General features: G+C 30.2%; 1 protein-coding gene across 1 annotated transcript in view; it reads left to right on the forward strand.

Annotated features, from left to right (window-relative positions):
• Positions 1–11,290, forward strand: part of LOC107450855 (uncharacterized) — a 78,826-nt gene extending 67,536 nt beyond the window's left edge. The window contains exons 4-6 of the mRNA XM_016066769.4: positions 1,780–2,171; positions 5,058–6,671; positions 10,442–11,290. Coding sequence (XP_015922255.1) covers positions 1,780–2,171; positions 5,058–6,671; positions 10,442–10,908 — 2,473 coding nt within the window. The 3' untranslated portion in view covers positions 10,909–11,290. The remainder of the gene's footprint in view (positions 1–1,779; positions 2,172–5,057; positions 6,672–10,441) is intronic.
• Positions 11,291–17,536: the final 6,246 nt, after the last annotated feature.

Here is a 17,536-nt window from a genome sequence, read left to right on the forward strand (position 1 = left end):
ATAAATTTGTTAAATAAGGTAAAATTTGCTAATTCTATCATGATGCCTTAGAGTTTGGAATAAAAATCATTCATTCGGTTAAATTAAGTTTTCAGTTTTGTATATTTTGCTAAATGTGTGAGAATCAGTACAATAAATTTTCTAAGCCAGACTTTCTGGTAAATCATGACCATTTGAATAGAAAACTCTTTAAATGAATGATTTAAATACTGTATATATTGTGATTGAATTAACTAAAACCAGGAATGTCATTGCCATACAGTATGGTAATTTTAACAGAATTTTTTTGCCGTGTGTAAAATAATGCATAATATAATTATGCATTATTTTCAATATCATTACAGAATTATTGCGATCTGTATTTTTCAATGGGTTAATATATAATTTGAGCTAATTTTATAAAAAAATTATTAATTTCATTAATTATTTATAAAAAAAATCATCATAATTTTAAAGGAGTTACTGAACATTAAAATATATTTTTGAAGCCTTATATTTTGAAAAAATTCTAATACTTTACAGATTGAAAGTCAAAAAATCCTATTTATTAGGAACATTCAAGATAATATTTACACTTTAAGTAGATGAGATTATTGTAATAATCCATAGGGTAAATAAAAAGTGATCTATTACAAAAATATCGCGAACTGTTTTTTAAAGTGAGAAATTTTAGAATATTTTTTTTGTTCTAATAAAAAACAATTATTAAAACTATTATTATTATTAAACTATTATTTAAAACTTTTAAGCGAGCTAATAACTCTAAAATATTAGCTTTTATATCTAAATTCAAATTATTACTATTTATTTAGAACTAGGGCGTGTTTAAGAAGAACTTAAACACGTCCTTACTGATTTCTTCACTTCTAAATTATTGTAAATATCTTTTCTTGCATCCATTTTCAAAAACGTAACATTATTTCAGCAAGATAATAATCTCAGAAATTTCAATTTATATCAATACTTTCAAAATTGCAAGATTATAGCCTTTTCATACTTTCCACATTTTCTTGTGAATATTTGTATTTTTAAAAATATGCCATAAGACTCACTTAAATTATGAGTTCTATTCAATTCTCAATAATAAGGTAAGGTCCTATATCAAGTATACTTTGCAATTCATGTATCATTCATGTAATGAAGACAGTGAATTTAATTTCTAAATGACGCTTTAAGCTGTCTCAATGATTGGATCATTGCTCATTTATTAAATCAGTCAACTGGAAATCAATGTTGTCGAGTATGTACTTGACTTGCATTAATTTGATTTAAGACAGTTTGAAACGAAACTTGCCATACATCATCATCATAAAATGACGCGTCGACGAAGTAAATCTATCCTTTAAAACATGCGCATTTATGCAAGCTGTTTAAAATGAAATTAGTATAAGTAAAACCTTGTTAAATGACTGTCTAAACCAGATTTATTTGTGATGGTCTCATAACAACCATTTATTAAAATATCACTGTCACAAATCTGCGTGGGGTTTCAAAGGTACTAATTTCATTCGAGAGCGGGTGTAAAAAAGGTTCAATTATTATTGGCACCAGTGATACTTTATTAACAGCTTCAATGATTACTTCTGGTCTTGTGTATTAAGTACCGAATATATTAATATAGGTACTGTAGTTGTAAGAGTCATACGACCCCAAAAATGGAAAATTCTTCATTGAATTATCAACAATTATCCAAAAACACAATGTTATTTGATATTATAAGTTTGAGTTGAAGTGTATGTAAAAAAAAGTTCCACGCAATTAACTATTAATTTTTTTCAGTACAAGCTGCCTGCGTGGATACATGGAAGTTGAGGAACTTAGTCCATCTTCAAGTGAAAAGCGTTCAAGTCGAATGGCCCGTCGAACAAAGAAAAAAGGCACATCGCGTCGAAAGGAGAACCCACTGAAAGCCCACTCTGGATCATTCTGTGGCTCACTCATGGGGCAGTCAGCGACATTTTATAGCACAGGAGGCAAAGTAAAATTAACGATATTCGTACCCCCACAAGGTGCAGGACAGCCTATTGTGCCCCGCCTGTACCTAACATACAGGTTCTTAAAAAGAAGAACAGAAGATTCCTTCAGCAAGTTTACTGGAGAATCTAAATGCGATACATTGATTACAGATTGTCATTATCGGAATTGTGTTATAAGATCTCCTAATTTTCCAGGTGATTATTGAAATTCATTTTGTTTATCTTAATGACCGTTAAGAGTAATGTTTAAAACTATTTAAATTATAAAAATGTATTTATTAAATAGTGAGACCGATTCAGTAATAAGGTTAATTACTAAAATTAACCAATTTTGGTAATCTTCATACTTAATGGCCTTAATCAACCCTTTACATAGAAGCGTACATAGTAAAATTTTTTGTGGTATTCTCTCTATGTATTCACTAAACATATTACCATGAGTCGTGGTGGCGTATGGGATAGAGCTCTCGTTTTTCAATGAAGTGACCTAGGTTCGAATCATAGCTATATGGTTGGTTGATGTGAATTCCGCACCCGGCACAGTGCAGACGTAAAAATATCCACAGTGGTGGATGGATCATGTGTTAGAGTCCCCTTATCGTCAGGCTAACCGTGAGAGGTTTTCGTGGCTTTACTTACAATGTAATAAAAATGCGAGTTAGTAAAAAAAAGCAAAAGAGTTAGTTAAAAAGTCCTCAAAGAAATCAATTTTTTCCATTATTTGATCCAGGAGTTCCCTTGTCTTCTGGAATGTCTTGAAAATTACAAGGAACATTGATAGTCACGAACTCAAAATTGGGTCGGCTGTTCAATGACGTTTATTAAAAAAAATACCATTATTACTGAAAATTAAGACGCACGCTAAAAATTGTGGCAACTACTTTACTCCAAGAGTAACTTAATATAAAATACCAGTAATGTTCCCTTGCACTTCTTAGTGTAAAGGAGCTGATAGTCAGTAACACTAATTTTTGAAATGAAATAACTTTGTAAAACAAACATATACATAGCATTGTAACATAAGCATTATAAACATACGCGTAGCGAGAATATTAAAGCGAATTAAAACTCGGTTAAACTGAGAAGAAACGGATAGAAATTATGTAATGAAAGTTATTACAACTTACAGAGACTAAATAAAAATATAAATATCCTTATTACGCAACTAATAACAAACATATATTTCAAAAAGGCCGAACCTATGTCTCCGTAGATGTATGGTGTAAGAAATTTTGAAAATCTCACCTTGACTGGTGATTGATTGTAAATATTTCAGAAAATGCATAAAAAATCAGAAAGTTGCGTGTTCAAATCACGTCCGGGTCACCAATGTGGGGAGAGTAGATATCGACAATGTCAACCTTCATCTATGAAAAGGTACCCACTCATAGAATCGATTTAATTTTTCTTATATACTAGTGAATTGTAATTGTATATTTGTAGTGGTAGATACGCTACATATTCTACAGACGATATAAAAAATGCACCAACGTTGGTGCATTCAAAAGCAAAAATATATTTAGCGTGTAGTGTTATTACGCGTGAATGGTGTAAAGATTTTCCTTTATAAGTGTTTTAGATTCTATTGCACCCATGAATTAACTTGAAAAAAAAAGTTTTTTTTTTCTTCACAGAATTGTTTGGATAGTTCGACATAAAATTAGGAGAAAATATACACCACAGTTTTTTCAGTTTACGAAAATTGTAAAGAATGATGCTTCAAACTATTGTAACAACAAACTGTGCTTATCAAATAATAAGATTGATCCAATAAAAATGCATTAAAAATTACTCAGGCTAGGTAATATCCTTACTCGAATTCAAACTTTCTAGCATAGAAAATAATGATTAAAGATTACAATGCCTTTAATCTTGAATCAAAGTGACACGCGTTTCATGACTTCCCGTGCATTTTCAATAACAAACTTAAACCTTAGTAAATTTAATACAGTCTTGAGTTTGGGTAATGGATAAGAGCCTGGTTGGGCAAGATAAGGTGAGAATATCCTGGCGAATTGTTTTGATAAGGTCTCTGGTTTATTAATAACATTTGAGTTGTTCTGAATGGTTCACACGAATTCCATGGATTGATTCTTTGAATTCCTGACATTTTTATTCCATGTTTTTCTTTATATATTAGGTAGGCCGGAAAGTAATTTTATTTCGGCTCATCGAATATTCGTTAGTCTTAAAAACAGATAAATTTTTTTTCTCGATCCATTTCGATTCATTTTTGATCCGGCATTGAAAGGTTGTTACTAACGAGGGTGAATACATTATTGGTTAAAAATAAAATCTTGATAACAAATATCAATTGAAACGAAACGACATTACTTTCAAGTCCAGCATCTCAGTATCAAAAATTATCTTCTGAAAAACATCAGTAAAAAAAATTTCGAAAACTTTTTCTTTTGTTTTCGTAGTAATTTTATCATGTAAAATCGGAAATGTTAAGTTGATTTATTCAGGTGCGGAATTCATCTATTAATTTTTGGTGATAATTAAAGGATTCTTAAACTTAAATTTTGTTATTGGAATTGAAAGATATTAAGATATACAAATACATCATGCATAATACGAAAAAAGTTTAATTCTCATAAAGTCACTTTTCGTCATAAATTTCTGTTTCAGTTTAATTTAACTTCAGTATTTTAGACACGTAAATTTCGTTATTAAAAATGCATTGTTTGAAATATATTTGCTGAAATGTTTGATTATCTATTATTTTTAAAACTGAAATGGTAAAGTGCAACATTAGAAAATAGTTGACGAAATGTTTGATTATTTATTATTTTTAAATTTGAAATAGTAAAGTGCAACGTTAGAAAGATATTTGCTGAAATGTTTAATTATTCATTGTTTTTAAAATTGAAATAGTAAGGTGCAACGTTAGAAAGATATTTGCTGAAATGTTTGATTATTCATTATTTTTAAAATTGAAATTGTAAAGTGTAGCAATAGATACAGCTTACTCAACTTAAATATAAGCATTAAGCTTTTAATACTTATATTATTCTATTTTCAACTTTTTTATTCTTTATTGCTTAAATTTTAAATTTTTATATTTTTTCACAATTGCAGGATTTTATCTGAGAAACATTACATGCCACTACTGGATACGGCAAGATTCGGCACCGCCAGGAAAAAGGGCCCACATCGAAATATACCAAGTGAATGAATTTAAAATAAACATTCCCAGTGGTCACACAAACAGTGATCGAGTCAAAAGAGGTACTCTGACGTCAGATTGTGCTGGTGACATCATTCGATTATTCGATGGACGTACTTTAGAGGCACCACTTTTAGCGGAGTTCTGTGGAGCGGGTCCTTTACCCGCCATAAGATCAAGTGGACCAGATCTTTTAGTGCAGTTAAAAAGCGCGCCATCACAAACTCTATCAAATTCTCACTTCGAACTGTCTGTTAAAATACATTTGGAACAACTATCCGGGCTGTTCAGAACTGCTCCAGAGAGTTGCTCCGTAACTGTTGATGGAAATAAGCATCCAGTTGGGATTTTGAGAAGTCCGGCTCATGCGGTTCCGTCAGGCACGACATGTACTTATCACATAGTTGGTAAAAGACCTACTGATCGGATATGGTTATATTTCACATCTTATCACATGCCTGATTTGCATCCGTATACAGATAAAGAACATTGCGATGTTGGAAAATTAGAAATTATCTATCCAGTGCCAAAACTAAGGCATTCCCATCATTTTTACCAGCACCAGCAACTGTTACATTTGGTCTCAGAGCAAAAAACGAATTATTCTAAGGCACTCGTAGAAAGTTTTTGCGAAAAAAATTCGCCAAGACAGTGCGGTCATGCATCGGATTATTCGGATTTGATACCGTCTCGACCGTGCAGCATACCTGATGAAAGTTACTTAAGCGTGGGACCTGAAATCTTGTTGAATGTTTCGTTTCTGTCGTCAACAGTGATTCGAGACAATGGTGTTCCCCACTTCACTGCTCGTTATGAAATAGTTGAAACAATGGTTTCAAACGAAGATGTTTCATCTCCACCGTGCATAGTAACATTAGACAGCAGAGATTCCGAACGCGGTATTTTAAAATCTCCTAAAAACGTATTTTTATTTGGTAGAGGCGGATCTAAAGATCTTGTATGTAGGTACGAACTTCGTGGTTCTTCAAACCAAAAAATAAAGTTGAAAATTAAAGATATTCATTTTTCCTCGACATTACTTTGCAAAAATATGTACGAACCAGTAGTTCAAAGATACAAGTGTAATATTTTAAACATTGGTAAATTTGCTGTGCTCAATATAACTGAAATATGGCAAAATATGCAATTCTTTGTTGGGTGTGTTTGTGAGCAAACGGAAGAGCTTATCATTGAATCTGTTGGACCCGCAATGAACATAGAATTTTTAGTGAGAGATATGGGACCTAAGGATGATTTTCGAACGTTTTATTTTCACCTAGAATACGAGTTTATTGATTCTTCTGGTGCATGTGATACTTTATCAACTCTTGATGGACAAGTTATGAGTGGCTCTAGAGGTCATATGTTCCTGAGTCTGCTTGAGCCAACACCATTCCGATGTCGTTGGTTGCTAGCTGCTTTTCCTAAAAGAGCACTTTATGTTACTGTCAGAGGAAGAGTTTACGACACAGAATGCAGAAATAAAATTTTATTTTTTAATGTTAATAACAGAGAACCTCACACAGGTAAATAATGTAATTTTATATTTATTTTTGTTAAGTGTATAAGTAAGCATCATCCCTCTTTTTTTTAAATGAAATGTATCACTATTTAAAGCAAAAAACAATGAGAATAAAGTACAAATGAAAGTACAAAAATGGACATGCTATTGTTTCAGTTCTATATACAAGAACCTTACTTAGTGTCTAAGCACCATATATTGGTAGAGAAAGTAAAGAGACTAACGCATGAAAAGTATTTTAACCAATGGTGAGAGAGGAATAAGTTTGAGCAAGGAAATGAAAAGGAAGATAAAAAAGCACGTGTGAGGGAATTTAGCGGGAACCCCAGGATGATATAGAATAAATTAAAATTGATTTCCGAATATTTGGAAACGGTGGGATACTAGAAAGATCATTAACTATATTATTAGAATGTTTCTAAATATACAAGGACTCCCAAATATCAGGTTCGGAAAATGAAGAGCAATGTTGAATAATTTTAGCAGAAAAAAAATTCGAACCTGTGACTTGAATTCAAACTATGTAAAGCGACAGAAGATCGATTAAGGTCCTGATTTTAGATTTATCTTTCGTGTTCTTCAAGTCAAAGTTTAAGGGTACGTTTGGTTTGTTTGTATAGCACAAATTATTCCATATCCTTTGTTGGACATTGCTATTTGTCAACGTTAATGTTAACAAGCAAAATGCTGTAAATTCAAGTTACAGCAATAATTTTATTTCGCAAGAAACGGAGTTATGTAAATGAAAAAATGTTTTCTTTTTGTTCGGGAAATTTAGAAATGTTTTAATCAAAAAAATATTCATTGGTTGTTTTAAAACACAAAAAATTAATGGATAATTTTGCTTTCAACCATTTTTGACACATCAGCTATTTTTCTTGAAGTTCAGCTTTGTTTGACTGCTTCATACGAAAGCAGGGAAGTAAACAATAAGAAAAAAACATGTCTTCTTTCCGTGACACTCAACTGAATCTGAAAATGATGGTTATAACGTTTTCCTTGTAACTTTATGTATTAAGATGGTGTCTTCTGGTGTTCTATTTCTTTGCATAAATCTATCATTGCTCACTCATTTACTCGTAGTAATAGCAGTGATTTAATTTCAATTATATTGCTTTCAATAATTTTAATGAAAAATATGGATTAATGTTTATAGTATCACCATAAAAATGTAATCTATATAAATTTTGTGTTTTAGTAATTTATGAAATTTAGTTTTTTATGCATAAGAGATGGAAATTCCTTTTCCGGATTACTTAAACGATTAAGATGGTGACTTTTGATAAACTCATTCTTTGCACATTAATAACTATTAATAAACATTCATTCACTGCTATCAATAACTTGTATTTAATTCCTAGTATAATATTTTCAATAATTTTTATTAAAAGTATGGTTTAATGTTTATCACTAAGGCCCGGATTTTGATGACATTTGCATTTTTTTGCATTTTTTGCATTTTTGGACATTTTTTTGTCTTTTAGAGCATTTTTTTAGATTCATAGGGCATTTTTCTTGAAATTTTGGGGCGTATTTTGCATTTTAATGCATTTTTTAAACTTTTTTGTTAATTTTTTCCAATTTTTATTATTTTTTATCAATTTTCATTATTACACTGGCTTCCAAACAATGAAGAAAATCTATAGGATATTAACAGGTGAAGCAACATCTTTTCAAATTGAAGAAGAATTGTCAGTAAGTAAGACCGTCTTTTTCAAGTACGCACCTATAACATCAGTAGACGTTGAAAGAAGCTTCTGCAGGAATGAAAATTTACTTCCAGACAAGAGACACTCGTTTATATTTCAAATTATCAAAAAACATTTAATAATCCAATGTAATTATGATATTTAGTAATATTATGAATTGGAAGTTGTTATATCCATTAAAGTTTCTATACAAAATAAAAATATTTTGGTGTCAATATATTTTCCTTTTTTTTGTTATTTTAGGATATAAAACACATTTTTCAAACTTTAATGAACGTAGAACAAGTATTGCATTGCTTTATATCTTTTAAATGACTCATAATAATTTTAAAGAGCAAAAAATTATTTAAATTCAATATTTTTACTTTATTTAAGGCATTTTTTGCGCAATTTTTGCATTTTTAAGGGCATTTTTTGCCCTTTTTAAGGGCATTTTTTGCACTTTTTAAGAGCATTAGTTGAGATTTTTTAGGTCATCAAAATCCGGGCTCTATTTATCACCATAAAAATTAATAAATACAAACTTTACAGAATGCAAAGAAATAGAAATTTCTTTTCCTTGTCTATTCAAGGTTTAAGATGGGGATTTCTGATAAACTCATTTTTTGCACATTAATAACTATTATTAAACATTCATCAACTGCTAGCAATAACTCGGATTTAATTCCTTGTATAATATTTTCAATAATTCTTATAAGTAAGGATTTATGTTCATCATCATAAAAATTAATAAATGTAAACTTTACAGAATGCAAAGAAATAGAAATTTCTTTTCCTTGTCGATTCAAGTTTTAAGATGGGGATTTCTGATAAACTCATTTTTTGCATATTCATAATTGTTATTAAACATTCATTCACTGCTATCAATAACTATGATTTAATCCCTATTATAATATTTTCAATAATTCTACTAAAAATGTGGATTAATTTTTATCACCATAAAAATTAATAAATACTAACTTAGCAGAATGCAAAGGAATAGAAATTTCTTTTCCTTGTCTATTCAAGGTTTAAGATGGTGACTTCTGATAAACTCATTCTTTGCGTATTCATAATTGTTATTAAACATTCATTCACTGCTATCAATAAATATGATTTAATTCTTATTATAATATTTTTAAAAATTCTAACTGAAAGTATGGATTAATGTTTATCACAATAAAAATTAATAAATACAAACTTTCCAGAATGCAAAGAAATAGAAATTTCTTTTCCTTGTCTATTCAAGGTTTAAGATGGTGACTTCTGATAAACTCATTCTTTGCGTATTCATAATTGTTATTAAACATTCATTTACTGCTATCAATAAATGTGATTTAATTCCTATTATAATATTTTTAAAAATTCTAATTAAAATGTGGATTAATGTTTATCACCATAAAAATTAATAAATACTAACTTAGCAGAATGCAAAGGAATAGAAATTTCTTTTCCTTGTCTATTCAAGGTTTAAGATGATGATTTCTGATAAACTCATTTTTTGCGTATTCATAATTGTTATTAAACATTCATTCACTGCTATCAATAAATATGATTTAATTCCTATTTTATAATATTTTCAATAATTCTAATTGAAAGTATGGATTAACGTTTATCACCATAAAAATTAATAAATACAAACTTCCAGAATGCAAAGAAATAGAAATTTCTTTTCCTTGTCTATTCAAGGTTTAAGATGGTGACTTCTGATAAACTCATTCTTTGCGTATTCATAATTGTTATAAAACATTCATTCACTGCTATTAATAAATATGATTTAATTCCTATTTTATAATATTTTCAATAATTCTAACTAAAAGTATGGATCGTTGTTAATAGTATTACCATAAAAATTAATCTTTTCAAATTTTACTGAATGCAAAGGAGATGAGATTCCCTGGTTACTTCAAGGATTAAGATGGTAACTTCTGATATGCTCATTCTTTGCATATTTATAAAATTGTTACTAAACAATGATTCACTGCCATCAATAACTGTGATTTAATTTCAGTTGAATCGTTCAATTATTATTTATGGATCAATGTTAATGGTATCATATCATAATTCAATTAAATTTTTATTCTAGTGTACTGTTCTACAGACGAAGAACAATACGAATCCTTTTTTACCGAATCATGGCGAGCAGATACTGCCTATTTCTATCAACCAGACTTGACTTTTCTTGAGTTCATAGCTGAAGTACCAGGACAGTTGAAAATAGATTGGCTTGAAGTCATTCGCCCGGGGCCCAATCACTGCCCCCTCGAATGTCCCGAATTAGAAGCTTGTATTGGTGCTGATTTAGCTTGTGATGGTATCCGCCATTGCCCAACAAGTGGAAACGACGAAACTCCTGAACGATGCACTCAATTTCCTTTATATACTGTCGTGGTGTCTTCTTTAGCAGCTGTTGTAGTTGTTACGATAATTGTTTTGGGCATTATCATCAAGATAAGACATATCTCAGCGTCTGATAAGACAGTGATTCCTCCACCAGACATGTATAAAAATAATTACAAGCGTCCGCCTCCCAATAAGTCTCCCATAAGGTAGCAGTATGCCGAAAGGTTCTGGATCGCGGAACCTTTTACAGATGACCAATTTTTAGAGCTCTACTTACCACCGCCCCCTAATTTTCGCGGTGCAGATTATGATTCTGACGCTATTTATTCCGAAACAAAAGTGTGATCTTATAATTGTGGATTTTACAAGGTGTTCTCTAAACACCTTCCTTGCACGAGTTTTTGGATTCTTGCTCAAACATAGCTTAACCCTTTGATGCAGAAGTTTTATTAACATATTTTTCATACTTTCATGCTATTTTGTATTTATTTAGGTCAAAATGTTAGATTTAGCATTTTAATAATTTATGGTTACGCAATACATGTCTTTTTCTGCGTTAAATAAAAATCTTCCAAAACATAATTTTTCAAAATTGAACTTATTTACAGTTATTAAGATCAAAGAGAAACAATTATTTATAGTTTAAATTTCCTTAACTTACAAAATCAACTATTAGTAAATTTTTGAGTGTAAATGAATTTTTTCTCAAACTACTTTTTTTGGGATATTATATTTTAATGCAAATATAATTCCGATAAACATACAGATTTTTTAAGTAGCTATTAGGCTGTTTTTTATAATTAAAAAAATTATTAAAAAACATTTTCACTTGTAATTAGAGCATCAGAAAAAATACTGAATAGGGGCACTAGTATCCCATCTGTGTCAAAGGGTTAACTTGCATGATAGAGGTCATAGTGTAATATATAACTGCCTTCTTTAACATTTCATAAATGTAATGAATGGATAATTTTTTGGTTCCCTTATCAAAGATATATTCCTAAAACAAAATATAACATCTAGATTTGGACATGCCTCTATCTAGATTTTAACCTGTATGCGCAGCCTGGAGAATATATTTCAAATCACCGAAATGTAAACTATTTGCTTTTAAGCGTTTCATATCTTATTGGCAACAGCTAGTCTTTCAGTAATATGAAGTTGAAGTATATTTCTTTAATTATAATGTGCAATGTACGGTTCGAGTTGCTAATACGATGTTTGATTAAAATCTGAGCTTTAAAATAATTTTATTCTACTAAAATCTGATAAACTCGTGTGCAAGTCTTGGCATTTAACTTCAAAAGTTTCAAAGAAAGCTCGTTAAACTGTTGATCAATGCAGGATATTTTTTACGCTCCGGGATCAAATCACGCTAGCAATTTTTGCTGCATACATTACTCGAGATACTAACTGTTTGCAACTTATATAAACCCGAGATGACTCGGGATAATTGATAAATGGTAAACAATGAAATTCCAGAATCAAAAAATAAAAAATTATTCTTCGAGTTTCAGTTACAATTATATCCAACTTAAAGTCAATTTAAATTTTTTTTTATACAGAATTAGGGATAATTTTGACATCAGACACATGCTTTAGAATTTTTTGTGCAATCAGGAAATAGCTTTTCAGGACTTTTTTTTTGCATATTGTTACAAGAATGTACCTAATGATTTTGATAACGCTTTTTCCTCACTTTCTATTTCTTTCCTTGAATATTAATTTATAAGAGTTCTAAAACTTCGATTAAGAGTGGTGATAGCAGAACACTTTGTAACAGCCACATTGAAACGTCCAAGTTCTAATGTGATTTTTCCCCCACCGTTACATCCTCATGTGATTTCTCTAAATGAAATTTTGAAGTTTGAACTTTTCCTCAACCTGAAGCGCTGATGGCAAATAAAGGCTTCATTTAAAACCATATCCAAACTTCCATGATATATTTTATTGAAGAGTGAAAATATTGTTTTGATATCACTTTTACATATAGATTTTTAAGGAATGGCTGAAGTAGAAGTTAGTATTGTGGTGTTATTTTGTTTTCACGGTTACTTAAATTCAGTTAAAAAATACAGTTTTACTTAAATTCAGTATTCAAATTTGTTTAAAGAAGTGATTGTTCTGATTCAAACTCAATACATTCCAGGGTATAATTTATGACACAAATTGCGAAAATAAATAAGATAACGATTATTAAACTAAGGCTGAAATTTTTTGATGTTTAAATTTAAGTTACTTTAAAAATTAATAATCAGTTGATTTACTGCAATCAAATAAATTGATAAGATTTGAGGAATTAGAATCAAACAAATGACCATTTATTAATTATGCACTGTTAGAATTTTCCTTCTGAAATTATGATAAAATAAACAGCGGCAATCTGTTCATTCGATTAACCACGAAGTTCATGGTTAGGAACATTTCTTTACCTGGCTGAAAAACCGTTTACAACTGATACAGTTAAGAATCCGTGAATATAAAATTCTACGGATTTGTATCTATTTACTATTAGCATAGTTTATAATCCGCAAAAGCAAAACTTAACTCGCATTGAAGCTCTTTGGGGGCTGCGTCATTTACACGTGAATGATAGTTTCGTATTCTTATAACCTAGGGTTACCGATTGACGAGTGCAGGACTATGGAAACTTTTCAGCATTAAATGAATGGAAGAAATATTGGGGTATCAAGGTTGGAATTCGAACCCCTGTACAGCCAGGCATTAGATAGAACAATTAGCTTTCTCAGCTACACGCACCTAGCTGTATGGAGCAAAATGGCTTATTAGGTGGGCCTAGTTTGATCGGATAGAATTCTGGTAGTTACACCGTAAAAAAAAATTTAAAAAATGAAATAATTAAAAATTAATTAAAAGTTAAAAATTAAATAATTAAAAATTAATTAAAAAAAATCAACAAATTTTTTTTTGCCCATAACAGTTTAAATATAATCTTTTTTTTATGGTTATTTGAATGCTTTGCTTGAATATGGTAAAGTAACAATTAAATAAATTTCTTTTTAACCATTTGAAAGAGAAATTTCTAACAGTGCGTAATATTTCTGGTTTTCATATTTTAACTGTAAAATTATGAAAGTAAAAAAAGAGAAAGAATTCTAATGAGTTACCTGATATGCATTATTTAGTTTGTTAGGTATTTCCTAAAAAATAAAACTTCACAAACTTAAAATACTAAAAATAAAATAGCGAGTAATAAAGATATATTTATTTCTAAATTAATTCATTTTTGATAATAAAGGAGATATGCAATTGTAATTAGAAATTATAATGACGTACCGTTGAAAGGTTTGCTTTGGAAGAAAAAATTTAGGCAATTAAAATACTGAATGCCATTTTGGAATAATTGATTTTTTTTGTTCTTTCAACTCTTCAAAAATTGCATTGACGTTTCTCTGTTATGCAATTCCCTGTCCCTAAATATATCAGGAAAAACTGGTTTCCAGAAGCAGGCAAGTCCTGCATCTTAAAATTTGGAAATACTTGGGACTAAGGCTTAGTGGGTTAAGAATGTCAAAATACCACTTAAGAAGCTTAATGTGGAGAGCCAGGTAAATGTGCAACACATATCTATTAATTTAACATATGAACATATAATTTTATTTTACAGTCTTTATATAAAATTCACTTTCTCCTTTTCTATGCATTCTTCCATGAACATCTGATAATGAATGTCATGTAAATTTTTTCTGTAAATATTGTGATTTTATAAAAATCTTTGCAATAAATCTATTGAATATGAATTTCTATACTTTTATTGTTTTTCTGAACACTTAAGAACTTACTCAAAGTGTTATTTGAAACATTTTACAATGTTTTTTTTAGTAAACTAATATATACTTCACTGATACAACCTAACACAAAACAATTCACGCAGTTACTGATCGGCACTAATTCAACTTAAACACTAAATTCTATTCTAGGCATAATTCTTAATTTTTAATTTATAAAAATACGCTTAAGTGACATGGTAATGTCATTGAGTCTGTTAAAAACCCTTTAAGGATCAGATTGATACAACAAATTAATAGATTTTAAAGTAGGTTTGTTCCACATTGCTACCTTACTTCCATGCTAGATTTCCAGGTTTCAAAGTTGGTTTTTTCCGCATTGATAGCTGACTTCCAGCTACAATTCCAGGTTTCAGAGTATGTTTCTTCCAGATAGATTTACAAATTTCAAAGTTGGTTTCTTCCGTATTGATACCTCACTTTTAGCGAGATTTACAGTTTTCAAAGTTTGTTTCTTCCGCATTGATACCTCACTTCCAGCGAGATTTACAAGTTTCAAAGTAGGTTTCTTCCGCATTGATACCTCACTTCCAGCGAGATTTACAGGTTTAAAAGTTGGTTTCTTCCGCATTGATACCTCACTTCCAGCGAGATTTATAGGTTTCAAGGTAGGTTTCTTCCGCATTGATACCTCACTTCCAACGAGATTTACAGGTATCAAAGACATCATGATAGCTACTTTCAGGAATGTCCTTCCGAAAAGAAGTCCTTTCCCAGGAGATTTTAAGGAGCAAGTAAAAGTCAGGCTTTGTACCAGCATGATGTCATAAAAACAATCTGTACCTGTGAATCAAGCTTGAAACAGGTCACGATAAAGGCTGAGATGGAAATGAAGTTATTAGCAATGATTTAAAATCACGGTGAAGTTTCCAAGCGTCTGCTATAGAGAGTCATTACTTTTAGCAAGGCTTAATGCCAGCGTTCTTAAACGAACACACGCGCACATAAAAGTAAATAAATAAACAAATATCAAATAAATATTAAAAATAAATAAATAACTTATATTAAATCTAAAACTAGATAAACTGAATGTTTGATTGATAATTTAAGTTCAAATGTTAAAATTAACGTTTATCTACGTTGGAAAATAATTATAGTCTCTAAATGCATTATGTTTTCATTCTTTTAAAAAAAGATAAGAAACTTTCTCTTTTCTCAAAAATAATTAAATTATCACTGCTGATCGGAATAGATACTGTGGATATATTTTGCAGCAAATTTTGATAAAATCAATGTCTTATGGTATAATTGAAAACAAAATGAAATAAATATTTCAATATTAAAATAAAAATTGTTCAAAATTAGATTGATTTAAATTGAGAAATAATTATTGCCGTTAACTGTATTTTGTTTTGATTCTTCGAGAAATGACAGTCAAAAGTATATAAATGCATCCATTAAATTGTCCCTGTTGCATGGTATGGATGCTGATTGCTGGGAATAAGGTAATTCTACGATAGTTGGACATAGCTTTTCCAAGTCGAAATATAAGCACTAAGAAAAGACATGCAAGAAATGTGTAGTCATATTTTTAATATTTTGATCATATTTATGAATATTTTAAATTACATGCACGCACTCAATATATTTTGTGTAGCAAAAAAATTTAATATTTAGAAGAGCACGAGATATACAAATTGCTTGAAATTAAACTAAGAAGTAGTGATATCTTCGTAATGTCGAGGTGAGATGGCTATTCAATACACTATAGAAAAAGTGAAATTGAAATATAGAAAATAACACATTTCACACAATTAACCATGAAAAACACATTACCATGACCCTTACACATCTCAACGAGTATTCATTTTCAGTTTTGGTATTTTATTCTTCTCCATTGCTAACACATTGATATTCATCAAATCCTGAATGTGTAGAATCGGATTGTATGTAGAGTTTGATCGAGTAGGTATAGAGTTCTAACTGGATAGGGAATCTATCAGAGTAAGTAGGGTCTATCAGACAAAACGTTAGGCCTGTAAAATCGAAATGTAATAGGCAGAGTTTGCACGGTCCTCAATAATTTAAAAGAATGATTTTAATACTGCAATAAAAAGTTCATTATTTTTTTCATTGCAAAATTAAACCAAACAGAACCATTAATGGACTCCCAAAAATTTCGTAACTAGATTTATTTACTTGGAGATATTAAGTGTTGTGGTGAAGATTTGTTTATTAAAGTACATCTTATTTTTTACTTGTAACCTATTTTTAAATTCTTATGACTCTATAATCCTCGATATGTCTCTTCGTATTAATGAAAAGAGGTCATTTCTAGTCGATTTTAAGTTGACAATGAGATGGCCCCCATAATTATAGCGCCACTCCGTGTGATGATGCTATTACAATACCCTCACTTTCAAACCTTTCGGCATTCGCCTAATTTTCTAAAATCCTTTTTTTGGTATGTGCCTTCCACCCACCACTTTTTAACTTTAACCATTAACTTTACTGAGATTGATACCCGAATTGACGCTAATTGTTGATCCCCTTTGAATTAAGTGAGTTGTCTTCAAAGTTTGCTTTTATTCTCAGCATGATCAGGAAATGTAATTTATTTTCTTACATTTTAATTATTATTGTCTTATTTAGTCTTACATTTATGCAGTCTAAGTAATTCAGATAAAGTAATTATTTACATATATATTTGGATATAGTTTTAAGAACAGAGCGCGCTGAGTAGGGAACACGTGTCTCCTTCAGAAGGCTCGTCTGCCACGATGAATTTTTCCCGAACGTTCCAATCCCTCCTGAGAAGGATATTGAATTATACTAGCGATTAAAAGAAAAAGCTGGATCCATGATAGCTTACTTCTATTTTTCACTTCATCTCCAAACAGAGCCCATCTAGGCGTGGAAGAAACTATTGACCAGGTATCCTAGAGTGATAAATACATGACCCCTCGCTTTTCTTTGGGGAATTATTGCCCCTTAAGCAGCATACGACACTCCGCTTTAATATTTTTCGGTTATTTTGCTCAGGAACAAAGATAGGACTATATTTTGTCTACGTTAAGAGCTTCCTCCAC

Source organism: Parasteatoda tepidariorum, chromosome 6 (genome assembly GCF_982258835.1).
Source record: "Parasteatoda tepidariorum strain Cologne lab strain chromosome 6, Ptep-v5.0, whole genome shotgun sequence".
Taxonomy (NCBI): domain Eukaryota; kingdom Metazoa; phylum Arthropoda; class Arachnida; order Araneae; family Theridiidae; genus Parasteatoda; species Parasteatoda tepidariorum.